This window comes from Varanus komodoensis, unplaced genomic scaffold, assembly GCF_004798865.1.
Source record: "Varanus komodoensis strain SLA01 unplaced genomic scaffold, ASM479886v1 scaffold1, whole genome shotgun sequence".
NCBI lineage: Eukaryota > Metazoa > Chordata > Lepidosauria > Squamata > Varanidae > Varanus > Varanus komodoensis.
Window position 1 is genome coordinate 79,795,702 of NW_025335268.1, and position 26,713 is coordinate 79,822,414.

The 26,713-nt window shown below is 43.8% G+C and overlaps 1 protein-coding gene across 2 annotated transcripts in view; it reads right to left on the reverse strand.

Moving 5' to 3' along the window:
* Positions 1-26,713, reverse strand: part of SHROOM2 (shroom family member 2) — a 146,454-nt gene that overhangs the window by 29,879 nt on the left and 89,862 nt on the right. Inside the window, exons 1-2 of one of the 2 annotated variants that reach the window (XM_044432391.1) lie at positions 21,515-21,558; positions 134-214 (exon numbers count right to left, since the gene is read on the reverse strand). Coding sequence is in view for 1 of the 2 variants with exons in the window: in XM_044432382.1 (XP_044288317.1) it covers positions 21,515-21,615 (101 nt within the window). In the remaining variant the exon portion in view is untranslated. Of the gene's footprint in view, positions 1-133; positions 215-21,514; positions 21,616-26,713 lie in introns of those variants that run through there. The other variant, XM_044432382.1, reaches the window with a different exon arrangement.

Consider the following 26,713-nt stretch of genomic DNA (forward strand, 5'->3'; position numbering starts at 1 on the left):
CAAATATTTTCTGTGAAAGTGACTGACTGGGCTTTATGAGACTGGGCACAAGAGGGTTATAAGGAAAAGGTGGCTGCATTCAACATAGAGGGTGGTGATTTTTCATGCAACATTTTCATGCCAATCATATTACCCTGCAGAGACTGGAGCTTACTGGTCAGAAACGAGAAAAGAAAGCAAGCTTCAAGCAGCAGGAGAACCCAGAGGCAAAAACCTGTAAAGTGTTACAGCAGTGTTAAGTTCCAAGAAGCCCATCTTGGCAGTTCCTTCAATGATTTTGCAGGACAAACACACCTGAGAAATATAACTCAGAATCCCTTTTCATTAAGAGATCATGTTTCCCCCACCCCAAAGCAATCATTGGGATGAAAAATCCCCTTGCCTACAAATTAAAACACATTTTGATCATAAAAGGATAATAAAACAGAGCCTCAGATGTGCATGACATTTTCACCTTGGCATGATGTTAATTTATATATTTGTTACACAGTGAAACCATGGACTATTTTAGTGACGCCAATAATTTTAGCCATATACCTGCTCAAATGGAAAGTAATTAAGAGTTTCTATCCTATTTTCATCATAATATAATTATTTATAAGAATGAAGGACCCCACTTTCTACATTTGAAATGTTTGCCTTTTTTTGTGAGCTTGCTTTCCTAAACAGAACAAAGGGTGGCTTTGATATACAGTAATCCAGTGTTTGTTCTTGAAGTAGTTTCCTGCATGTACAACTAAGTCCCCGGCTGCATGTCATGGCCAATCCCAAAATCAGAGCCAGCAATCTCCTGTTCTCTCTGACTAATTATTAGCAATGCAAACCACATGTCAAGACATTATCACATTGGGAGTTTCTCCACTCCTGCCCTGCTGTTTGCAGGTTCCGGAAAATGACTGTTCCTTTTGCCAAGGAACAGCAAGGCACAGCCAGTTGCTCCTCCAAAAATATTTGCCAATATCACATCTGCTAGCCCACACATCTAACCAGAAACGCAGCATAAGAAACTGAATCAAAATAGATTAATTATCAAGGAGCTGTAATTATCAACTGTAAGCACCTGCATTTACACAAAATACACATTTTTATATAAATGTCCCTTGCCCTCTTCCAAAACAACAAACGGAAACCACTAAAGATAGTTTGGACTGAGACAGCTTGCAGGAAGAAGTCTACTTCCCCACAGGGGGAGAGAAGCCTCCAGGACAGTAGCAAAAACCCAAAAATATAGAAATAAGAGTCTGTCCTCCTTCAAAATGATACCTCACCCACACAAATGAATTATTCCTGTCTTTGCATCATTAATTATAACTGGGGAAAGGGGAAGAGATGAGAGGCTGCTGTTTTTGGCTGGAGCCACACATCTGCCGTAATGTCTACTTCTGGCCTAAACAGAAACAGATGTACAAATTGACTGTGTGGTAGTGAACACCACACCCCCCAATGTTCAAATATTATTGATCAGCCTCTGACTTTACTCTGTATGACAGAGAAGGCAAGCAACCCAAATGACAATGTTTGTTTTAGTCCAAGCACAATGGGGGAAGTCCAGAATGCTGGCATGGTGATATTTTTCCCCTGGAATTCAGGAATAATCAACATTTTGTGCATATAATCAAACCTATTAATATGAAACTAAAGAAACTGCATAAGACACAGAAGAGTGCTGATTAAAAGAAAGTAAGCTACCTACAGATGTGAGACATGGACTGCAAAGTTAATACAGTGGGGAGTAGAACTGTCAAAGGAATGTGACACAGAGACGATTTTTTTTTAAATTCAGGTATCTGAACCAAAAATATTGACCATTGTAATTTAGGACAGAACACCTATTCCTTTTATTTCACAGTTTTCCACTATACCATATTTCTTTCCACACAGAGATGCTTTCAAGGAACTTTCTGAATTTTGTACAGTTTTCCTCTGTGCACTAATAGCCAACTTCTCCTGGATGCATCAGCATTTTGCACTGTTCTCCCTTCTAATCTGCAGAAGAACTCAGTGCTCATCAAGCATGATGTGAGCAAAGACTGAAGGCATGGTGTAGCACCCTTACTGAAGGTAAGCAGATCTAGCTTTGGCCAGCGCCTTAACAGAAGGCTGTCTAAAACCTGCCTTTTTTCCATAATGGAAGAAAGAAAAAGACAAATGAATAAACAAACAAACCAGAATGCTGTTATATTACTATACCTGCTATACGGTTAAACTCCTCTTCATTATTACTTATGCCAGACATACAGTTTAACCATTTAGAGTCTTCCCTCTGGTATCCACTTAACTTCATCTGAGTGCATAAGACATAATGGCTCACAACTGCATGTGTAAACAGACTGAAGGGCCCTGGGAGACTTTGTACAACATGCTAAGCCACTCTGTGAATAAGCTATAGAGTGCTGGACACTTGTAACCCCCCCCATCCCACCCCCCACGACAGATGCTGAGGCTCAGTGTGCCACATTCTCCCATCAGTGTTCCAGCCAGCATCCCAGCATCCTCTGTAGCAAAATGCATCTTGTTGCCCCATCCCTGTTCCAATCACTACCCCTTTTCCAGTGCTGCAATTTCCCCCCATAACCTCAGATATGCTTAGTTTTGTGGGGTGGGGGGTTCTGGCTCCAGAAAATTGTGCAGATGTGTTTGCAACTTTTCAGAGCACTTACAAGTGTGGTTACTGCAGATCCCTGACGGTTGTAAAAAGAAAAATATATGGTAAGCTAATGGGTGGGAAGTAAATGGAGTTGCACACCTGCAGTAGCTGCTGTAACAGCAGGTGAACTACTGTATTTTTCGCTCTATAAGACACATTTTTCCCCCTCAAAAGGGGAAATGTTTGTGCATCTTATAGAGCAAATGTGTGTGTGCCCGACACCCGGGACGCTGCTGGCTGACTGCACGACGTGGCACCACCTGGCCGGCATGTGCTCGGCATGCGCTGCTCCACAACCCCAGCCCCCGGCGCAGGTGAGAGCTGTGCCGCTCAGGGGGAGGAGTGCGGAGGAGGAGGAGCCGCGGCCTTTAACCCGCCGGCCGCACAGAGAGCACGGAGAGATGGACTGCTCACCCCCACCGCCGGGGAAGACCTGCCGCCGCCGCCACGCCGCCCAGAAGACCACCACTGGCACACTGCCAGCCGCCTGCACCACGTGGCACCACCTGGCCGGCACGCGCTCAGCATGCCCTGCTCTGCCCCGCCCCCGGCGCAGGTGAGAGCTGTGCCGCTCAGGGGAAGAGGTGTGGAGGAAGAGGAGCCGCGGGCTTTAACCTGCTGTCCGCACAGAGAGACGGACTGCTCACCCCACCACCTAGGAACTGCTCACCCCCACCGCCTGGGAAGACCTGCCGCCACTGCGCTGCCCAGAAGACCACCGCCGGCATGCTGCCGGCCCCACGTGGCACCACCTGGCTGGCATGTGCTCAGTGTGCCCTGCTCCGCCCCCCTCCTCCGGCACAGGTGAGAGCTGTTAATCACAGGTCGATGTGTGTTTTCAAATGGCAACCCGTCTTTTAATGAAGCCCATGGGGAAGTGATGGGGAATGTGCCTGTGATTATGAGGAAGCTTTCCATGGATCAGTTATCTGTTAGTTGATCAGACACATTTTTTTTAGGAGCAGTGGATATTTGAACAGCATTACCTTCGTGTATGAAGTTTATTCTTCAAAGGCTACTTAGTCCGCTGTGTGTTTGATTCACCGTACAATATCTCATTTTTTGTCAGAAGTTTTTTTTTCTATTATTTACTAGTAGGGCAGCGTGGACATTACTGGCTTTTTTAGATTTATTATTGAATTGTCTGAAGCAGCTCTTGTACAACTGGTGTAGATTGTGGATTCCTTCAATAATTCCACTAAGAAAGTGATGTCAGTGATTGTGAGCAACAGAGCTTCATAAATTCTGACTCTAGTGATGATGAGTTCTATGGGTTCAACGAAAACTAGAAGAGTACTCGAACTTTAAACTCTCTCTTTTGTTAATGACAGTGATGATGGTTCTTAGTGCCGCTGTTGACTGCTGTTCACTTTACAAGGTTGAAATACGGTATTACTGTATTCTGTTATAGTTTATTAAATAGTTTAGTAAACCATTTGATTCAGAATATTTTTTTTCTTGTTTTCCTCCTCTAAAAGCTAGGTGCGTCCTATGGTCAGGTGCGTCTTATAGAGCGAAAAATATGGTAATTTACTTAATCCCTTCTATTTACTAATGTACTAAATTCCCAGCCCTTAGGTGTAGACAGAGTTTCCCTCCATTTATTTTCCAGCCAGTAAATTAGCCTTTATTTCATAATCCACTTAAAAGTAACAGGATTACATTGTCAAGATGGGCAATGTCCCTTCTTTTGCTACACTTACTTTTGCCACCCCCACCAATATAGATGGACAGACGGACAGTCGGACTCCATTGCGGTCAAAGACCTGCTCCGTTCAATAAATACATAGATTTAAAAAGTAAATACATAAAACATCTATATTAAAATCCCATTTGGATTAACAAATACTTCAGCACAATATCAGACATCTTAAATTGGTGACAATCCCAGACTTTGTCCTTGTCCAACTAGGTAGAGCCACAATCCCCCAGGATCTGTCTTTGGACATCCATTGTGGCCATGAAAAAATTAGCAACCCTATATGTTATTGTTGCGTTAGTGTCAGACAGCAATATATAAATATATTGTTGTTCTGTACAGCCTGGGAAGCGATTCATCAGTGGGGAAATGAGTGTGGTGCGAATATCCCTGAAGAATGTGTACCTCAACAGGGCATGCTCCATAGTTTCTATCTGTCCCATACCACAGAGGCAAAAGTGCTCTGACCAGGGGATCTTTTTGTACTGTCCCTCCAAAATTGTTGAGGGGAGTCTGCTAAGGCAGACCAAGGAAAAGCCCTTCTGTGTTTACGGAGGTGTTTGAGATAGGGTGTAGCTATTACAATATGTCTTACATTCCTCCCTAAGATAGAATTCAGGGGCTCTATTGAGATCGCTTTGTCTTTCAATATCTGCAATACACTGCTTGATGGTTTCTGTTGCCTGTTCAAAACTCATATTTAGTACAGTCCGCGGGGGGAGGTCCAAGAGGGCCCAATATTGGTGACAACTTACCATTCAGTCCCAGCCAACACTGCACCAATCAGAGTATGTGCAATCTTGCCTTCTAAATTTCCATGTATGTTACCTATTCTACTTCTGTGCTTCATATTTGGCAGCAGAAACAGAAAGAAATTGACAAGACAAGACTATAGACAGCCATAAGAGCACTCTTGTGAAAGTTGTCCCAGTGTCCCCTCCTCTGAAAATAGGAGCACCTTTGTGCAATTTCCTAGAACCAGAAAAGAAGGGGGTGAACCAGTGGTAGTTAGTCCAGCACTGGGCCCTGGTGGCAGAGAGAGAGCTGAAACTGCAAAGAACTGCAGGGAATTTTGCTGCACCTGCTTAGTGGCTCACTACTAGATTCCAACAACACACAATATAACACAACACACAGAAACTTGCTCTCTCAGTTTCTGATGACACAACAACCATACATGGGCTGACCAACTCTGACAACAAGCCACAGATTCTGCTCTTGGTTCTTCCAATGTGACAACTCCCCTATGTCAGGCAAACCAATTCTTTGCTGAATACGCACATGCTCATTATACTCATGAGATTGCCCATTGCCTTAAATTATGTTGTAGCAGAGCTCCTCTTAGCAGATGTAGGTTGGGCTCCTCTACACCAGGGATGGGACATCCCCATGAAGCTCAGCAACTACTTTCATTGACTTGTTTTCCCAGCCACATGTTCTCTCTCATCAGCTGCTGGGCTTTCCCCTGTAAGGAAAGGGGCAGGAACAGCATTCAGTTCTGCTTCCTTCTGTAGACATGGCTAGGGCTGACAGTGGGATGCCTCATAGAAGTGCAAATCCATGGTTCAGTCCTCCTTACTTCTGGGTATGGACGCAGGGCCTTGCCCTGCTTTTTTGTGAGTAGACCTGAGCCTCAGGCTTCCTTCTGAGAGAAGAAATGTACCCTAACACAGATTACTAACATTGTGATGTGGATTTCTTTTAAAAAGCAACCCAGATCTTTTCAGTTTGGGGGCCCACCCACACTCTGATGGCCTGTTTGGAATTGGCCTTTGGGCTGAGAAGAGTTATACACTGAGAGTAGGTCCTACTGCATCTTATAGGCCTGACCTTTGAACAGCCATACATAGTAGGGCAGTGTTACGTTGTGCAGAGGTTTTAGGTAGACCTGTACAAGGCACTCTCATTCTATTACATGCCCTAGCATTCTGCCTCAGAGTTCCACGTGTGTAAGTAGCAAAGAGGAGTAGCTGAAGGTGAGTCAACCCACTATAATAACCACCATACTGACCCAAGGGACAGTGGAAATCAATGCTGCTGATTTATAGGCCACAAATAAATAGAAGAGTCACCTGCGCGCACGACACCTGCGCGCACGGCAGCGGCAGCGAACGCCCGCGTCCCGGACCCCACCACCTGACTGCCACCACGCCCTGCATGCGTGAGAGGCGTGGCTGGGCGCGGCGAGCGTCGGAGGAAACCCTGCGCCCTGAAAAGCGCCAGCGGCGGCCGGGGCTGGCAGCCAAAGGGCGTCGGCCAAAGGGCGGTGGTCGCCACCGTTTGGGCACCGTTTGGGGGCCGAGCGGGGGGCTGGGCTGGCCAGGGGGCTTTGTTTGGCTGTGTGATATTTAGCCTCCTGCTGCGCTGCGTGTCATTGTAAGTTTTTAACTGTTTCTATAATTGTATGGTAATTTAAGTTGTTTTATGGAGTCGTCCCTGGCCATGTTGCCGCTTGCGCTTCCTTGGGAGCGCACGGGCGCTGCCACTGGGGTAGTCTTGGGCAATGGACGTTACAGCGGTGGGAGCTTAACGTGTCCGCATAGAAGAAGGAGGGACAGATGGTTAACACCTGTCCCTACTTCTGGTTTCGCTCCCAGCCAGAGGGTGCCAGGGAGTCTTGTCAGCCGCCCCTCGGGCCTGACGGTGCAGTTGCTTAATGCCAGGTCGGTCAATAACAAATCTTCCCTCATCCATGACTTGATTGTGGATGAGGGGGCCAACCTGGCTTGCATAACGGAGACCTGGGCGGGAGGGGGGGGATGTGACTCTCTCCCAACTATGCCCGCCCGGGTATCTGGTTCAGCACTGTTTGCGCCCAGAGGGGAGGGAAGGGGGGGTTGCTTTAGTTTACCGAGCCTCCATCTCTCTCACGGGACTTCCTGTCCCTTCGAGGCCAGGGCTGGAGTGTCTCTACTTGGTGTTGGGCGACCGAGACAGATTGGGGATTCTGTTGGTGTACTGTGCACCCTTCTGCCCAACAGTCTCCCTACCTGAGCTGACGGAGACTGTCTCGGACCTGGTGTTGAGGACCCCCAGGATGTTGGTCCTGGGGGACTTCAATCTCCATGCTGAGACTGATCTGACCGGGGCGGCTCAGGACTTCATGGCCTCCATGGCGGCCATGGGGCTGTCTCAACATGCCATTGGCCCGACCTTTGAACGTGGACACACTCTGGACCTGGTTTTTTCGACGGGGCAGGAAGAGGGTGGTCTGAGGGTGAGGAATTTATGTTTGACTCCCCTGTCATGGTCAGATCACTTCCTGGTGAGGTTTGTGCTCGAGAGCGACCTCTCCCTCTGTAAGGGTGCGGACCTGATTGTGTGGGTCCGTCCCCGGAGCCGGATGGATCCGGATGGATTCCTGAAGGCTCTGGGGGAGTTTCCGGCTGACAAGACTGGTGTTCCTGTTGAGGCTCTGGTCGAACTGTGGAACGGGGAGATGACCAGGGCTGTAGACACGATCGCTCCTAAGCGCCCTCTCTCACCGGGCAGAGACCGCTCTTCCCCTTGGTATACCCCTGAATTGAGGGCGATGAAGCAGGTTGGGAGACGGCTAGAGTGTAGGTGGAGGAAATCACGTGATGAATCTGACCGAACACACTTGAGAGCCCACTATCGGGCCTATGCTGTGGCGGTGAGGGCAGCGAAAAAGAGATTTTTCTCCGCTTCCACTGCCTCCTTACAATGCTGTCCGGAGGAGCTTTTTCGAGTGGTGCAGCCCTGGTTTGTCCAGGTCCGAACGAAGACCTGGTTCCACACTCAAAGGCCTACTGTGACAACTTTGCCAGGCATTTCAGGGAGAAAATCGCTCAGATTCGTCACGAGCTGGATTCCACTATTGATACAGAGGTTTTAAGGGAGACGCCAATGCCGCCGTCTGGTCCAGAATTATTGGATGAATTTCAGTTATTGCGGCCCGAAGATGTGGACAAGGTGCTTGGACGAGTACGTCCCACCACTTGCCTATTGGACCCTTGCCCGTCTTGGTTAATAAATAATTCCAAGCACGGGATTGGAACCTGGATCTTGGAAGCTTCTCTGAGGGAGGGTCGGGTGCCTGCCCCTTTAAAGGAGGCAGTAGTCCGACCGGTCCTGAAGAAAGCATCACTGGATCCAGAGATGGCCACTAACTATAGACCAGTGGCCAACATCCCATTTCTGGGCAAGGTGTTGGAGTGAGTGGTGGCGGGACAACTCCAAGCACTCTTGGATGAAACTGATTATCTGGATCCTTTTCAGTCTGGCTTCAGACCTGGGTACGGTACTGAATCTGCCTTGGTCGCCCTGTACGATGACCTGTGCAGGGAGAAGGACAGGGGGAGTGCGTCCCTGTTGGTTCTCCTGGACCTCTCAGCGGCTTTCGATACCATCGACCATGGTATCCTTCTGGATAGGCTTGCGGGATTGGGGGTCAGAGGCACTGCTTTGCAGTGGTTCTGCTCCTATCTCAACGGCCGGTTCCAGAAGGTGGTGCTGGGGGACTATGGCTCTGCGCCATGGCAGCTATGCCATGGAGTACCGCAGGGGTCCATTTTGTCCCCGTTGCTGTTCAACATCTACATGAAACCGCTGGGAGAGGTCATCAGGAGGTGTGGGCTGTGGAACCATCAGTACGCTGATGATACCCAGCTCTACCTCTCGTTTTCCACCAATCCAGGTGAGGCAGTGGCTGTACTGAACCGGTGCCTGGCTGAGGTAATGGGCTGGATGAGGGCCAATAAACTGAAGCTCAATCCAGACAAGACGGAGGTCCTGTTGGTTGGTGGTTCAGGCTTCGGAGAGGGTGAACTGAACCTTGTTCTGAATGGGGTTGCACTCCCTCTTAGGGACAAGGTCCGCAGCTTGGGAGTGCTCCTCGACCCGGAGCTTTTACTAGAAGCTCAGGTGACAGCAGCGGCGAGGAGCGCTTTCCTCCAGCTTCGGCTGATTCATCAGCTGCGCCCCTATCTGGAGTACGACTGCCTCGTGACTATGACACATGCACTGGTGACTTCCCGTCTTGACTTCTGTAACGCGCTCTATGTGGGGCTACCCTTGAAGACGGTTCGGATACTTCAATTGGTTCAAAATAGATCTGCCAGGCTGCTGACGGGGACTGGACGTTGTGTTCACATGACTCCAGTTCTCCGTCAGCTTCACTGGCTTCCCATTGAATTCTGGGCCCAATTCAAGGTGTTGGTGATGACCTATAAAGCCCTAAACGGCTTGGGTCCTGGTTACCTGAAGGAGCGCTTGCATCCATATATGCCCAGCCGCCCCTTGAGATCGGCGGGGGAGGCCCTTCTCCGGGAACACTCCGTGAAAGAAATTAGGAGGGTGGGTACTCGGAGGAGGGCTTTCTCTGCGGTGGCGCCTAAGTTATGAAACGCGCTCCCCAGAGAGGTCCGCCTGGTGCCGTCGTTATTTGTTTTTCGGCACCAGGCGAAGACCTTTTTATTCAAGCGGCATTTTAACTGTTAATATTATTGGATTTTATCTGGCCAGGGTGGCTCATTTTATACTGTATTTTTAATTTAATATTTATATTTTTGATTTATAATTATTTTAGCTTAGTGTTGTAAGCCGCCCCGAGGCTTCGGCGAATGGGGCGGCATAAAAATGTTTCAATAAATAAATAAATAAATAAAATATATGGAAGTAAACCAATGGGCTTCTGAAGAAAAAGGCCAGAAAATAAGACATTAAAGTCAAGTGATCTACCCTGTAGCCACATTGTTCTATTTGCATCTTAAAAAAATAAAAATAAATTGTCAAGAAAGCAATACCTATATAAAGATAAACCCCAAAGTAACAAAATAACTGGCAATCTTTGGGTTTTTTTAAGCTTATAGTTATGTTATACAAAAATGATATGGTAGAAAAACCCCAGTTTAGCCTATGGTACAATTTCAGTTAAGTAAAACATGTCAGAATTAAAACAGAATGGATTGTTCATGTCACGTGACATTGAATGCATGGGATTGTACTGTGGTATCCCCAAGAGACCATTTGATCCCATCTTTACCTAGCTTTATACAGACCCTAACTATTTCAATGTAGGGTGACTTAAAAGTTTACTTCCTTCCCTGAAACTTTTAAAGATGGCTTGTTTCAGTGTTTAATTTGACTGTTTCATTTTCAGTGTTGCATATTGTTTTGGGGCCCATTTCCAGTGGGAAGACACTGAATAAACATTTTAATAAATCAACAAGTAAGGGTGTGTAGGGAGGAAAGTTTTTACACTGGGAAGCCGCCTGAATTCTATTTGGGCTCTGCAGACAACTCACAGTATCTGTGAAGCATTTGTGAGACAGATGTTCCAGACTTCGGAGATCACTGGCCACCTTGCTGGGGCAAAGGAGATAGATCATTCCCTTCTTTTCTGTCTAATGATATATTTATTTATTTATTTATTTATTAAAACATTTCTATGCCGCCCCATTCGCCGAAGCCTCGGGGCGGCTCACAACACAAATTCAAATACAAGAGATAACAATATAAAATAAGTCGCCCTGGCCAGATAAAATAAGCGAATAATATTAACAATTAAAATGACGCTTAAATAAAAAGGTCTTTGCCTGGCGCCGAAAAACAACTAATGATGGCACCAGGCGGACCTCTCTGGGGAGCGCATTCCATAGATTGGGCGCCACCGCAGAGATAGCCCTCCTCTGAGTACCTACCCTCCTAATTTCTTTCACGGAGGGTTCCCGGAGAAGGGCCTCTCCCGCAGATCTCAAGGGGCGGGCGGGCGGGCGGGCGGGCATATATGGATGTAAGCGCTCCTTCAGGTAACCATATATATATGCATTTCTGTTTAAATGATATGCATATTTTATGTCTAAATTTGCATATACATCTTACTTTTTCCATGAATGCAAGTGGTCATTCTAGCTGTGTGACAAGTTTGTATAAGGCCCGGAGAAATTATTCCCCCCTCCCTCTGCACATAAACACCCTTCAATTGCCTCTCATGGCAATTTCAAGTACAAGAGCCCAATGAGCTGAATTTAGTAGTAGTACAATCATGGCAAATCTTTTCTTCCTACTCCAAACAGTTCCCCTCCTTTGAAAGCCAGGGATTTCTGAGCTTTAGGCTATACCACACCCACCCAATATACCAGTGGCAGAAAAGGGGTACTTGTAACAAGTCTGAGCAAAGAATATACTTCCTCATGAACCTAGTGAATACATTTAGGTAATAATTAATAAGCTGTGTATATTAATTATCTACAAAGCAGAGTTTATTATGAAACCTGCTTAAGACAATGCAATGGATCGAGAAGTATTCTAACAATCTAAGGCAGAGAATGATGTATATAAAACAAAGGAAATGCAGAAATGAATTTCTAAGACTAGTTGATAACAATGTCTTGATGATTATTTGAGCAGCCAAGCTTTACTAAATGTACAGTCATCTGAGAAGTAAGAAATCTCCCCCTTTCCTAACAAAAATGCCCTGAAGTCATGGAGTGTTCCATGTAGTAAGAGAAGCATTTGCTCACAAACAAGCAAACAAATTCTTTTAGGACGTTGTAGATGTGTGAAGAACCCTCAGAGGCTTCATAACAGAGAGAAGAAGATATAAAAAATGCTAGTCAGTGCAATTATGGTATGCAGATTATACAGTACAGAATCCTTATAATATATATTCTGCATTCCCAGCCCATGAAAATGCTGATTGGTGTAATACTACTGTAAAGCCAAGGGGCAGATATCTTTAGTGTCATACAAAACAGCTTCACTGCTATCCAGTATTTAACTGTGCTAAAAATACCACTCATATTCAAGAAGTGATTGTTTATTTAGAGGATGTGTGTGCTACTCTTCACACCAGCTTTCACGAGAGTATACAGTTAAAATAATTAAAGGATACAACAACATTCAGCAAAATAATATCAGAAACAAAGCCAGCAGTGTAAACAGTCCAGTACTTCAGGAAATGACGTTACCCTTGCACTCAATGGCAATGGGATTTGTTAACTACCTTTCAAACCAATCCTGCATATATTCCTTAAGAAACAGGTCCCACCAAGTTCAAAGGAACTTCTGTCTGAGAAAGGGTGAAGTCCTACACACAGTTGCTTGGGAGTTGGGCCAAGTGAATTTAGTGCAACTATCAGTAGAATAAATATCTACCGATCAGGTCGCCCATCAATCCATCCTATTTTATTTCAATTTCTCATCAGTTCTTGCTCTCACAGCTGTTATGTCAGTGATCTGAATACAAGTGAGCTTAAAAAGAGACTTCTTGCAGAATGAATCTTTGATTTTTAATGAAAACCCTACTGCTATACCATGCAACTGACTGAATTTTGCTGTGCATTATTCAGTGATAAAGTCAATGTTTATGGCAAATCACTTGTTTCTTGCTTAAGGGTACATCTATGAGGATTTTATCCTAGCAAAGTAAGCCATGAAAATGCATGTTGTACTCCTGCAGTAGATTCTAAACCGGCTGCAAAAAGGGCAATCCACTTAAAGGAGTCAAATCACATTCTGCAAATGACAACCATGATTGGGACAAAAGAAAGGAATGCTGAGCAATGCTGAAAAGGGAATGCCACATACAAAAGCATTTTAGAACAATCATTTGTACCCCCATCTTCCTGTTACATTTAAAAAAAAGTGATTTATCTCCCTTGTTCTGCATCCAAAAGCCCTGTCACTAGTTCATTAAATGTTTGTAGATGCCAACAATAGAATAATAGTAACCACACACAAGTAAGTAACACAGAAGAGGAACAATAAATATGTCTTTTATTGATAGCTAGTTCCCCTGGGTCTAATGAGCTGGAAGCAAAAATAAATCCATTCATAGCTCTCCCATCCCTTGACCTATTTTTATCACTTAACAAAACAGCCATACCTTTCAGTATCAATTTTTAACTAATACTTGCTCTTTACTCACCAATTGCTTTCAGATTCCCATTGTGTTTCAGTATACTAAAAACCTCACATTTGCAGATGGTTCAGAAAAATAAAGCCAGTGTCTATCTGAACCTGCCTCACAGTGACAGTTCTGCTTAGAAAGCTGTATGCATGGAAATCTCGTATCACCCAAGAGCTAAAGCCAGGCTTGCAGCCACAAAAAGGAGGAATAAACACACTATCAACCTCAAACCAGAAAACAAACGTTTTTGCAAAGCACTGCCATCTAATTCCAGTGTGCATTATGCTGTGAAAACAAAAGCAGCTAAGAACAGCACACACAGACCAGAGCAGTTTGCTGGAACAAAAGGTCTGATTTGTTAAAAAGAAAAAAAGAAAAAACAAAACTCAACCCAGGGAATCAGAAGATACATTAAAAGCAAAACAAGGGTATCGTGCAATGCCTCACCCACTCCAGTATTTTGTAGCTATTTCTGCAGGCAGGGATGGAAAATACAGCTTGTATGTAAAGACAAAGACTGCAATCCTGCTCATAGTTACATAAAGATGAAGTTCCACTGATTTCAGTAGGATTTGCCCCCACATAATTGTGGTCAGGTTTGCGTTCTAGCCAAACAAAAGAAATCTTCTGCAAATAATTACTGCAACAAAGAAAATCGGCACTGAACTTAGAATGATTGTAGCCTATGCAAGGGTTTATATATCTCAGTACTACCACAAAACTAAATTGCATTAACTTACCAGGATTGATATGAATTAGCCACTATTCAGTTTGGATTCAGGAAGACGGCATCCTTGCAAATGCATCCCAGTGAGCAGAGAGCACAGAATCTCCTGAAGCCTCTGCCTCACGGACTGTCATACAGATGGTTTTCACATCCATGCCTCACAACAGCTGGCTTGTTTTTGCCTTTTCATATGACTGACAAGTTCATACAAGCACTGTCAACTTTAACCCCAATGGCAGAAGGCTCAGCTTGTATTATACGTTACATCATCGAAATTCTCGACCTTGGGAAGAAAAGGTTGTAGGCTTCAAAGCTTCATCTTCTTCTCTGAGCTCCCAAAAAAGAATTCCATAAATGTACTGTTCTGGGCTTCAAAAGAAGCATATTCTATTCCAGTGTCAGAAACAATTATATTCCATATGCTTCAAATATGCAGAAAATATAGTATTCCATGTCTGGTCTGTATTGTATCAAGTTTTAGTGGTGTTATCGTCAAGATTTAACACACTGCTATGCAAACAGCACTCACACATACGTTTTGGGTTTGGTCAAAAGGAACAATGGAAGCTATCTTATGCACAAGCAAAACCTGTTTGACCAGAGACCATAGCGTAACAGGAAAAAACCAAGTGTAATGTTGGAAATGGTGGCTCTACTGTACTAACTTCACTTCCTTTCAAAATAATATGTGTACACAGTGGACATTCGTTTTTCAAGTTCCATCCTGTCAAACCTTACAGCATAAAAATCACTACAGGTGTTAAAAGGTTTTGCATATTTGCAGCAGAGATCAACATGACAGTATCTTTGAAAATAAAACAATAAAAAGTTCCCTTTTCCTGCAGTGTTGCCTTCTTATCAGGATGTAGCTTAAGGACTACAAACCTCTTTTAATCGTGTATTGAAGAGAAAGCACTGACTTTTGCAGAACATGTAGATTCTTCAACACATCAGATACACACCTGGAGTGCCTGAGAAAAGTGCAATGTGTGAACAACTGTTTGCAAACTGGATCCTCCAAAAGAGTCCCAGATAATCCGGGAAACAGCTTTATTGACCTCTAGGTTTTGGAATTCAGTCTTCAAACTGTCCATGGCTGCTGCTGCTTTATAATCTTATTAGTGCAAAGTATCTCATATGGAGTATTTTTTTAACAGAAGGAAGTATTTATTCTTGGCCAATATGCTTTACTAACATTCTCACATTAAGCAGAGATTCACACATTTTCAAAAGCAGGAAGTACACCCTTATGTGGGTTAGCTTATATGTCACTGGCATCATTTATATTACATAGCACATTAATTTATTTCAAACTATTAGCACATCAGTTAAGAAAAGTGTCGCACCTTGCATATTTACGTGGCAACTGTTTAAAATGGGTTGTATCCATCATTATGCTTGTGGAGAAGGTACAAGAGGTATTGTTGTCCACTAGTGCTTGCTGAAAAGCTTGTACAAAGTACACAGTGTGAAGCACAGAATCTGAGACCTGTACGAGGACAAAAGCCAAGCTTTGCAGTAGTGTAATGACATGGGCAGCTTGCTCATCGATAACTGTGGTTCTTCATGGGTCATCTATGAACACACAACACAGTCATTTGGAACATTCAAGGGCTAAACAGAACTTCAGATGGAAGTTCACCTTTGCTGTGCATGTTCTGGGTGCAGCTCCCACTTTCAAGGGAGGAAATTTAAAAGGTGAGGCACGTGTGTTGTGTGAGTCCACAGATGACCACTGAAAGAACAGCAGCTGCAGAGAAGCAACCTGTCCTCCTCCTTTGCAGTCTCTTTGACTCATGCATACAGGTGACTGGAATGTAACAGGACTTTCCAAGGAGGGCTCCCACAAGGATTGAGGATGGTACTACTGTGTCGAAATCTGTATCAGTACAAGCTGTGATATCTAGGTGGTAATTGCTAATAAAAGCAGGTAGTTAAGTTCAGGGACTTGCATTACAAAGCTGTGGGAATGAAACACCTCTAAGAAAGTGGCAAAGGAAGCCACGGCTCTGTCTGAATGGCCCTTGACTTGAAGGGGGCCAGGAGAAGTGCCAATTGTTAGGTAATGTTTATGGTGGAAACCATCTATTTTCATGTCTACAGGGTAAGTGGATTGAGGAAGTCTGACCAGCAGGTCTATGTCCTGATTTAAATGTTATTCAGAGACAACCTTGGGAACAAAGGTGCTATCTGATTGTAACATTACCTTGTATTTACGTAAAATTAAGACTGGTTGCTTGTAGGGCACACAGCTCTTACACCAATGAGTGGAAGTTGCAGCAACTAAGATATCTAGCCTCATGATGAGGAGTCGAAAGATGAACAATGAACAGGTTCAAATATTTTAGCCATTAGTTAATATTACAGGTAGGCTCCAGGGAGGAGCTGGTGGGCAGAGTTTGGTAAGACCTTTAAATAAATGTTTTACATATTAATGTGAAAAGATCAAAGATCGCTTGGTATCTTTATGGTTCACTGAGACTGCTGCCAGACAATCTTTAATGCAAGACACCTAAGTCCTCAGTATTTAACAGAAGAAGGAAACCCAATGTAGTCCAAAGATTACATACAATATGTTTTGTTGAATTTGGAAAATGCCTGGAACTTTCTCCTCTTCACAGTGTAAAAGGCTTGTGTATAAGGTTTCCATGAGGCCATATGGGCCTTTAAAACATGATCTGAAAAGTTGCAAAGCTGATTATCCTCCAAATTGTGAGTTACAGAGGTTGCAAGTCAAGATGTTTAATCAATACTTTGCCTATTGAGTGGAAAACAGCAAGCATAGGTGGAGTGCAAAAAAAGACAGGTGTGAATCAAACCTGTCTGGGCCACCAAGAAGTAATCAAGATGCAATGAGCTCTATTGTTGTATTGTTCGTTCACAACACTCATGATCAATGGGAAGGGAAAGAAGGCATGAGTTAATTTCTTCCCCAGAGGAGGAAAAAAGCAGCTCCCAGAAATTCTGGACTGTAGCTTGCTTTGTTGCAAAAAAACAACATTTTGTGGTTAGGACTGTGGTGAATGGGACTATCTTGGAGTTGCCATACCGTCTGAACAGTCTTAATGCTACTTTTAGAACAAGTTCTTACTCATGGGGGGAAGGCCACATAGGGAATCAGAAAGAATACTAGATGTTCTTACAAGGCATATGGGGTGTGGAGGAATGAGACATTGGATGTGCCACTCCAAGAATGAAAGTGGTTTTGTCTCTCTTGTTTATGTAGAAGACAATGGCAATTGTGTTTTGCAGTTTGTAAAACTTGTCCGTTAAACCAAGTTTGGACCTTGGAAATAAGGAGCATCAGTTAACTGATATGTAGCACCAGTTCCTGGTGAGGCCACAGTTCTTTGATTGTGAGGGAATAGCAATGAGCTCCCCAGTTATGGAGCACCATGTCTGTTGTGACCACAACTGTCAGGCAGTGTGTGTAGACACTGAAACCCTGGAAATGTTGAGGTAGGTTCCATGAGCACATGATCAGCCTGACACAGATGGTATGTCTGAATTTAAACAAGATCACACAAACAAGATCCACATAGTGTTCTCATGTGAAAGCAGACTAGAAGTGTGACTGGAGAAGTTGAGGAAATGAGCCCAAGGGGGAATTAGATCTTAACTGTTTGGCAGGTCTGAGCAATGGCAATATTTATCAGAGGGTATCCTCTGTGTTCATGGGAGCTAAGCTCAGGGATGAGTCAAATGGAGGAATATCCCCATAAACTGTCAAGTTTAAGACAGGAGTGAGGTTGGATTTGTCTTCATTTGTCTGAAGGCTGAGAGACTTTAGTAGAGACAGGGCAGCAGCAACTTGGGTAGAGAGTTGTTGGCAAGAGAGGTATACAAAGATTATATATACAAAAAAGTGAACAGTCCCCATGTAGCCTTAAGTCTGCTGAAAATAATTATCACACAGTGCTGCAGCTAGTCTGAAGGAGAGAACAATGAACTGGAAGGTTGTCACCTACAGCAAACCTGAAGAAGGGGAGACACAGGATGTAGGGCAATTTGGAAATCTATTATCATAAACAATCTCCTCAGCATAGGAGGAAGGCTATAGGTTGGAATGTAAATCATTCTGCATTTTTGAGAGGCAGATGCATTGTTGATATTTCAAAGTCTAATAAAAGGTGGAGGCCAACATCCTTTTTGGTGACTGAAATGTTTTGAAAAGAGGTCACTTGTGTAATGTGGGATTTTTCTGTCATATCTTTACTCAGAAAAGTGATGATTTCTTCCTGAAAGATCTAAGTAGGCTAGGTAGAGTAGGCCACCCATGGTAGTAGTCTCTTTGAATTTGATAAGGTAGCCTTGGGCAATGATGGAGCTTGCTTGTTTGCCACCCTGGGTACCTCACTTTGAAATGTCTTCATGAGGTTCTTGACATGTTGACATCTTAATTTATAAATTTGTAATACTACACTAAATGTGTTCAACTTGTGTACTTTGCTCTTGCAAAATAACAAATATTTTTAAAAGCCGGAATATTTAAACCAAGCATTTATTTACACAGCCAGAATTGCTTCCCCTTGGTACGCTTCTTGGCTATTCCCGTTAAGAGGAGTGTGTGAGGTAGTCTAGTTCACAGACACAATTGTCACTGCATGTTGTGAGGTTTTTTCCTACCTTCCAGCAGACCAGACCTTACAATGCTTTTACTAGAGTTTAACAGGTCACAAAACAGCATGGATCAAAGTGATGCTCTCTTTGTGATGTGGGAGTAGTTTCTGCCAATGTTAAGAGTTGAAATCAAACTGAAATATCCCCTCCTTCCCAACCTTTCAGAAAGATTCTGTCTCCTCCCCCAGGGAGGTTCCTGCTGGTTGAGAGCTAGACAAAGGGGATGCCAATCACTTCTTAACTGGTCCCCTTGCTTCACCTGGCATCTCCTCACAGGGTCAAGGAACTCCTCCTCAATCTCTTACCCTGAGCCATTCTTAAATGTCTACCCCCTTCACCAAGATGGGCTGGTTCCCATGCTTTGTCCAAATACCTTCACTAGGTAGTCCTAAAATTGGGAAGTCAACAGCTCACCTCTGCCCACCTGCCTTCTCCTCAGAACTGGATGTAGATACCTGAGTAGATGGCAACATGCAAGGGCTGCTCCTCCCTCCACTGCTGCTACTCAATCCTTCTACTTAGCTGATCGATGTCCCTGTTCTGTTCTGTTGGCTTCTTGAAAGGGTGTGAAGGTATATATTTGTAATTAAGTCTTTTAATTTTGTAGTTGTTTTAACTGTCAACTGTCTTTAATCTTCCTATTTTACATTGCTGGGCGCAGACTTTCAGAAACGAAAGGGTGGCGTACAAATGTCAATCATAAATACATATGGCCACATCCTTGGCCACAGCTGAGGATGCCCCTCACTCCATTAGATGAAGCAATATTGACAGTATGAAGAACATCAAGCAGTGTCCACCTGAGCTACTTCTCTCTTGTCTCTCAATGTAACTGGTCCATCTCCATGGAAAAAACCAACAGCTGCCTTCACCACCTCCCTGCCACAGCTTCAATAGCAGCCTAAGAGGATGACATCACAATCTAAATTCTTCTCAGAAACCAAAGGGTTCCATACCTTGCATCACCCAAAGCATAATTCATTAAACTGAGTAACAGGCTGAAGCCAACAGTGCCGTAATAAAGACATGAAGCATGTATACCTTACTTATAAAGTAAATATAAAATGGCCACATTCCTAAAGAGTTTGCTAGTATTACAGAAACTGAGAGAAATGCAAGGCAACTTTTTGTTTCTTTGAAGTTTCCCAGATGACAAGGAACAGGTTGCTACTGCTGTCTTAATTGATTTACAAGATGTATGTACCACTCCTTATTTCAGCAGGGAGATTTTGGAGAAATGAAGCAAAAGACAAAACAGATAAAAGAATAAAACAATAAGTTAAAACCACAAATCAATAAAACCATAGTGAGTTACTTCAGGAAGGCTTTTTCAGGAGTATTTTCAAGAGGCGCTGGAAACAACGCAATGCCTGACATTCAGAGGCAGGAAGTTCCAAACAAATAAAGCTGAAAGCTTTTCCTCTGGTGAAGTCCAATTGGGCCATATTTCCATATGGCTTCCCATGACCTTGGCGATCAGGGTAGTTTGGTAAGGGATAAGGTTGCAGTAAGGGAGAAGGTATCTCTTAGCTGTCCTGATCCCATGTAGTTCAGGGCTTTATATGCTAGGACCAAATCCTTAAATCTGGTCTGGTTGCAAACAAGCAGCAGCGCAGTGCCCTCAGCAAAGGAGTTGCAGACTGAAATCAGCTGAGCTGCTACATTCTGTACCATCTCCAGCTTCTCAGGCAGCCTCACATAAAGCACACTGCAGTAATCTAATCTTGCATTTATTGCTACCTGGACCACTGTGCCTAAACTATCCCTGTCCAGGAGAGGAGGTCATGGTGAATCACTCAAAGCTGGTAAAAAAGCACTCTGGGTTGCAATGGCTGCTTGGGCCTCCAGTGTTAGTAATGGATCAAGGAGTAACCCCAGACTACAAGCATGATCTTTCAAAGAGAGAACAACCTCATCCACAACAGGCAATAAATCTACCTCCCAGAGTCAGGAACCACTTATTCACCCAGCTTCCATTCTGAAGTACTCCGCTTCAGTATTTTGGCCCTCATCCAGCCCATCACTGAGCTTAAGCGCTGATCCAGGACTTGCACAGCCTCCTCTGATGCAGATGTCACAGAGAAATATAGCAGTGTGTCATCAGTGCACTGATAGTAATTGGTTCCGATTTCCCTAGTAACTACTCCTAGCAGTTTCATACAGATGTGAAGCAACACTGGAGAGAAGACAATATCCTGCAGAACCCCACAGCTCATCTGTAGGTATGACCAGGACCACTATAACACAGTGCTTCCAATAACCAGCCCACAGAGTCAATCCACAAGGATGCCATTGCAGAATTAACAAGGTTGTATTCCCACTGTTACTTTCCTGATGAAAGTCAGGATGACCAAACATGATTTGTTCCCAGAACCAGGTTGAAACCCCAACTGGAATTAGACTAGATAACATTCTAAGAGTACTTGCAGTTGCTCCAACAGGACTCTCTCAAATAGCTTTGCGCGTGGAGAACAGTTGTCAAATACCATCCTTTGTGAGCACATCTCAGGCTTATGTACAACCCCCTTCTCCATCTCTCTTCCATTTAACCATTAAATGGAAGCCCAGTTATATTCTTTTGGTTTATCCTAAGAAACTTTCAAATGAGACAGCAAATAACCACTTTGCAATGAAATGATCAAAAGTATAGAATACCTCCCACAGGTATTTTTTTTTATTTCAAGCATTTGCTTAATTATTCCAATGAAATAGATCTTGGAAATAAACTATATAAATATTTTTTTTAAATCAGCAACAAAATTTTGTTTACTTATCTATATGAAATCATCTAATGCTCTTAACAGATCTACTATATATGCAAGCAATAACTGAGAATTAGTTTTCTGTATTACAAAGAACCTCACTTCTGCAGTATTCCTCCACTTTAGAAACAGAATTACAAGTTTAATGTTGAGAATCTTTTCCTTGTACAAAGAAACTTTTTTTTACCTCCAATTGCAGCTCCTTTCATCAGATCTTGCTTTAGAGGAAATACATTCTTCCTCCTCCCTTGAATTTTCCGTTTGTCTCCTTGCTTCAGCTGATCCTTTCTGGAAAAAAAGGGTTTTATAACATGGTAAAGCACTAAATCATCAAGTTCCAGTTTCCAGAAAAATATATCATTACACACCCATTCATTTGTGGATTTGCTCAAAGTCCATAATGCATCCGGCCTTATGCTGATTTGGTTTAAAGCACAACAGTAATCCGTGCAGCCCTCTTAGCTGGCTCTGCAATCCTTGTACTCAAGTTACTAATTCGTCCAACCAGTCTAGAAGGAAACCACCATAAGTATTTGCAATTTCATTTTGGCAGAAACATAAGTTACTTGCAAGCTTTTTGGACACTCAAGAATGCTTTATGTGCATATGCATATGGAAGAGAGAGAGAAAGCTCATATTGTTTAAGAAATAATTCAGGCGTGGTACTCTTAGAACAAAGTTATCTTTACAACGCTAAACAAGTCGACTAACACAACATGGGTGTAAGAACACCTTCTACAAGAAAGCCACTGACCACCGCACATATAGCTTCCACCCAGATTACACCACGGGATCTATTGTCTAGCCAAGCTGCTACTGTATTTGTTCCAGCTCATCAAACTGGAAGAACACAAAGCATTTATGTCTAGCATTTCCTGAACAACTTTACCCACACAGCAATTGAAAAGATCAATTGACAAGGCCAGACTAGCATGCAGGAATAATCTACTAGATTGCAGATTCAACCAGAAAAGTGACTGAACACAATTTTGTCACCCAGGTCTCGCTAAACCACTCCAACTGCCAGTGAACAAACAGACCATCTTGGACACTGATGCTTCCTTTTGCATGCGGGTACTGAGAAAGAAGAGAGGAAAGTATTTCCCCAATACCAGCAGGAGTGATTGTCCACAAAGTCTGGGTCATGTTCTACTCTGTTTCAGAAAGAACGGTGCTTTGCACTCAGGGCTGTAGCAAAGAAGCCAACAGTAGGGGCGCCTTACCTGCTGAGGAGGTGGAACCTGACAGTCAGAGAAAACTGCTACTCATGAGGGGCACACCTTGATCTGCTGAGAGAATCTGTAGGGTGTTGGACATTCCTGTCTGTTGGAATGCAAGAGGCAAAATGTAGGAGGGTACCACCAGTCCCCAACGGTCAGTGTAAGCAACAGCAGGAGAAAACCTTTGGCTATGGCTACCTGACTCTGGGTTGAAGGTTTGGAGGAACCACAACTGAAGTAGCCTTATGTGGAGACATCCTAGAGCTGTTACTGCTGTGGTTGCAATCATGGAGCCAAGGAGGTGATTGCTTGACCCTGGGGACCTTTCTGCTTGTATGTGAGACATTGCAGTGTGCCTATTTTGTCTATGGAGAAATAAGCAACATTTACGAACATGTGAACTTGAGGGATGACTCCTATAAGCTTCCATGACTGAGAAGAGATTTGGCAGGACTTCTTTTTGAACTGCAGGCCAAAGGACTACAGCGATGTTGGCTCACGGTAGTGAGAAAAAGGATCTCAGTATCGGAAAAGAGTCAGTTCTCCGTATCGGAAAAGAATCCTTGTAATCTCGGGTGTGTTGCACCTCTCTTTTGTAGAGACCTTCAGCACAGTTGCCTGATGAACAGGAGAACTTTGAACTGCAAGGCTTTGTTGCCCAGGGTGAAGCTAAGAAAATGAAATGAGACATGGTGAATACAGATGTCAAACTAAGTGTCACAGAGGACCACATAGTAAATTAGTATCTCTGACTCAGCAGGGAAAGGATGGTCACTCAACGCTTTCTTGGATATATGTAGTGACTGACATCCTGAAGGCTGAGTTTAGGCCAAAGACCTCCATCCTTTTTGGGGACTATGAAGCATCTGGAGACAAAAGTGAGATTTTGAGTGGGAGTGATTTTTCCTCCCTATGGAATCTTGCTTAAAAGTGTAGCAATTTATTTTCTGAGAACTGGTCTAGGATGAGTGGAGAAAACAACACTCAGTGGAAGGGATGTTTTCAAACTTCATGGGGTAAGCCTGAGTGATGATGGAAAGTACCCATGTAACAGTGGAGATGGCTTCCCAAGCAGTGAGCAAAGTTCTGAGTCTGTTTGGAGCAAGAGATGGCCAGCGATGAGGAAGCTCTGTAAGAGTTGCCATTATTTAGATTCACGAGTGTTTGCCCTGTGTGGACTGTCAGTGTTTGCCCTGTAAGGATTACATACATTGAAAGGAAGTGTATGGAGTTGATTTAGAGGGTGGTGGTGGTTATTTTTTGTGCAACAAACAAACCACAGCTATTTGAAATCAAATAGGGTAGCTGTCAAGTTGACTGCTGAGACTGCCTTTAAGGACATAGACAATTCATGGATGCCAAAGAAGACTGGTATCCCATTCCCACCTTTTGTGAATGTCTTTTGCCTCTGTCTCATCTTATAGATATGCTCCAAGGCCTAGCCCATGGACCTGCTGAAGAGGCCTTTGCTATCCAATGGAAACAAGGGCTAAATCTTGTTGCATGATGGTAACCATGATATCATGATAATACATCATAGGCCATGTGGCAAGTAGCCTCCAATGAAGAGGCTGAAACTGGCATTGATGAAGAGGAGTCCAATAATTGTTCTGTCCTGAAGAATGATCCTTGAACAGGAGCTGGCAGGTGCTTCTGGGTAACTGGGAATGTCTTAGTTTGTGGAGCTGTTTACAGCAACTGGTTTACAACCTTGATGCAGCTGGCTGGAGATGGACTGTGAAGAGCAAGTGGTAAGCTAGTAAATGCAGGCACTGTAGCAGATTGTGACAACTGTGTATCAGGTGGCTGTGATAGCAGTTGAGTTAGAGATGCACAGGTAGGAGGTGCCTCTGATCATTCCATTTAGTGAAGGCAGTACGAATGCTGAGGGCTAGAATAGTACCAACAGGCATTTTTGTTCCTGTACTCATAATACTGCCATAAAGAGGAATGGTGTCATAGTGCTGTGGAGGATCTCTACTGATGTAAGGCTATAAGCTGGCATATCACCATGAGGGCAGAGAAAGCTACTTTAGAAAGCCAATAAAGCTGACGAGGACTCTTGGCATTTAGGGAACTGATCCGTATGCGGAGAATGAACCCAAGGACCATGCTGGTACACGTTCTCAGGAGGCATGATCCTATGGGAGTTGTTACTTCTCCAGAACTGATGAACTTGATGGACTCCAGAAATCCAGTGACCAAGGTAAAGACTGAGAAATAATCACATTTGAGGATCCTTGTTTCAGTAGTCAGTCATTGATTTGTCATTCAACTCAACCCTGCAGGCAGCATTTTTCTTTTCCTTCTTTGTCCTGGTAACTGGGACCTTTGATCCAGGACCTGACTGGATTGCCCTGATTGGTCTCAACTGTTTGATCCTAAAGGCTGAGTTCTGAGCTATGCTACATTGCTGATCATTGGTCCATAATCCAGCCAAAGCCAATGCCAAAGCGGGGGCTCCACTCTCCAAACCAGGACCAATTGTCTTACATTTTTTTCCATGGATTGGGGTTTTGTCATAAGAGAAAGCCGGAGCTTTCTTTTTGCAAACTGGAGATGAGGCAATACACACTGATTCAGTATGGCTGCATCTTTCACCATGAGGACCTGCTCCCGTAGGAGGCCATGTAGATGCACTGTTTACTGTTTAGTAAAAGTCTGGCTGTGGATACATATGCTTCTCTAAGACAAGGAATGCAATAGGAATGTTTCAGTTAACAGTATATTCCTGCTGCAACAGGTACACTTTTTGATGAAGTCCTTGAGGCCATGTGACTTGCAGGGAGTGCACAAACTGAAAAGAAAATGAGATCTCAGAGAAAATAGAAAAGGAAGGAAAAAGAGAGAGAAGACTTCACAGCATCCTGGAACTAGATGCTAAACACATTTTGTACTACAGTAACCATGATGCACAGAATGTTCCAAATGTTGTTAATCTTGTGTGATGAATTCCCTTTGAAACTCTGTTCAGTACTAGGCTGTTCTGAATGTCTCTTTTGAACAGATGTATAAGCCGTATGTGCAAGTTACAGACCACAAACAAAGAAGAAATGATTCTGCCCACATGGGCTTAAACTGAAATAATAGTTTCCTGGTCTTCCGCAAGTATTAATTAACCTAGCTATGCTAAGATGATTGTGTTATCAGCAATTACTGCTGGTGTGAACAGTCACTTTGCTTATCGTAAGCTTTACAGAAAATCTTGAGACTGTAATTGGTGCATTTCATCACTGTTGGACCCCATTCTTTATGTTCCCCTCTCTGTGTTTATATAAAGAAACCTGCCAACTGAGCTCAACCCTTTGTGTACCTGAAGTGATCCGTAGTCCAAGAGAATGGCAGAGCATTCTCCAACAGACAGTGCTCACCTTGCCCACATAACATGCTTTGAAATGTGTCCCTCAAAGTGAAGGTGGCAGCATATTTTGCCAGTGAGATGGCACCTTCTGGGACACAAAGACAGTGATTGCACTGGAGCAGCAATGGAAGGAGGAAGGTCCTAACAGGCTACACAACCAGAAATGGGGAGTCTGGGTGAAAAGGCTGTTGTCATTCCATCAAGAGAAGTGCTGAAATGTGGCTGCAAGTGCATTGTTTATTTCTGCTTTAAGCACTGCTGTCTGCTGGTAGGAACACTCCTGTGGCATTGCATGGGTGCTGTCTTAGAGGCAGGAGGGAGGGAAAAGTGCTTGAAATGCTTTTGGGAGAAGCAAATGGAGTGTTTGGGGGTCACCAATTGCCTGTGAGCCTTTCAGTGAAAAAGCCATGGAACTTGCTATCAAGCTTGTCATCATACCATGCAACTGCCCAGGTAAACTCAGCAACTGCAGTTCCTGCCCCTGACTACAGATCAGGTATAACTAGATTGAAGAAGTGCTTGTCCAAATACAAAGTTATGGAAGTCCTGCTGCTCACATCCCAGCTTCTTGAGAACTTCCAAGGTATCCACAGGATGAACTATCCTCTTATGAATGCTATTACTCAGCAGGCTTTGGTGATGAGCTTTGTCCAAAAACCTTTTGAAGCACAAATACATAGGGTGAAATCCAGTGCAGTTTTTTTCTGTCATTGGCTTCCTCACATGAAGTCTACTGGACTACCTTTGTATTAATGCTCTTTTGGAGCCCTCTGAGTGTTTTCAAAGGTGCCTTATTGGCAGAGCA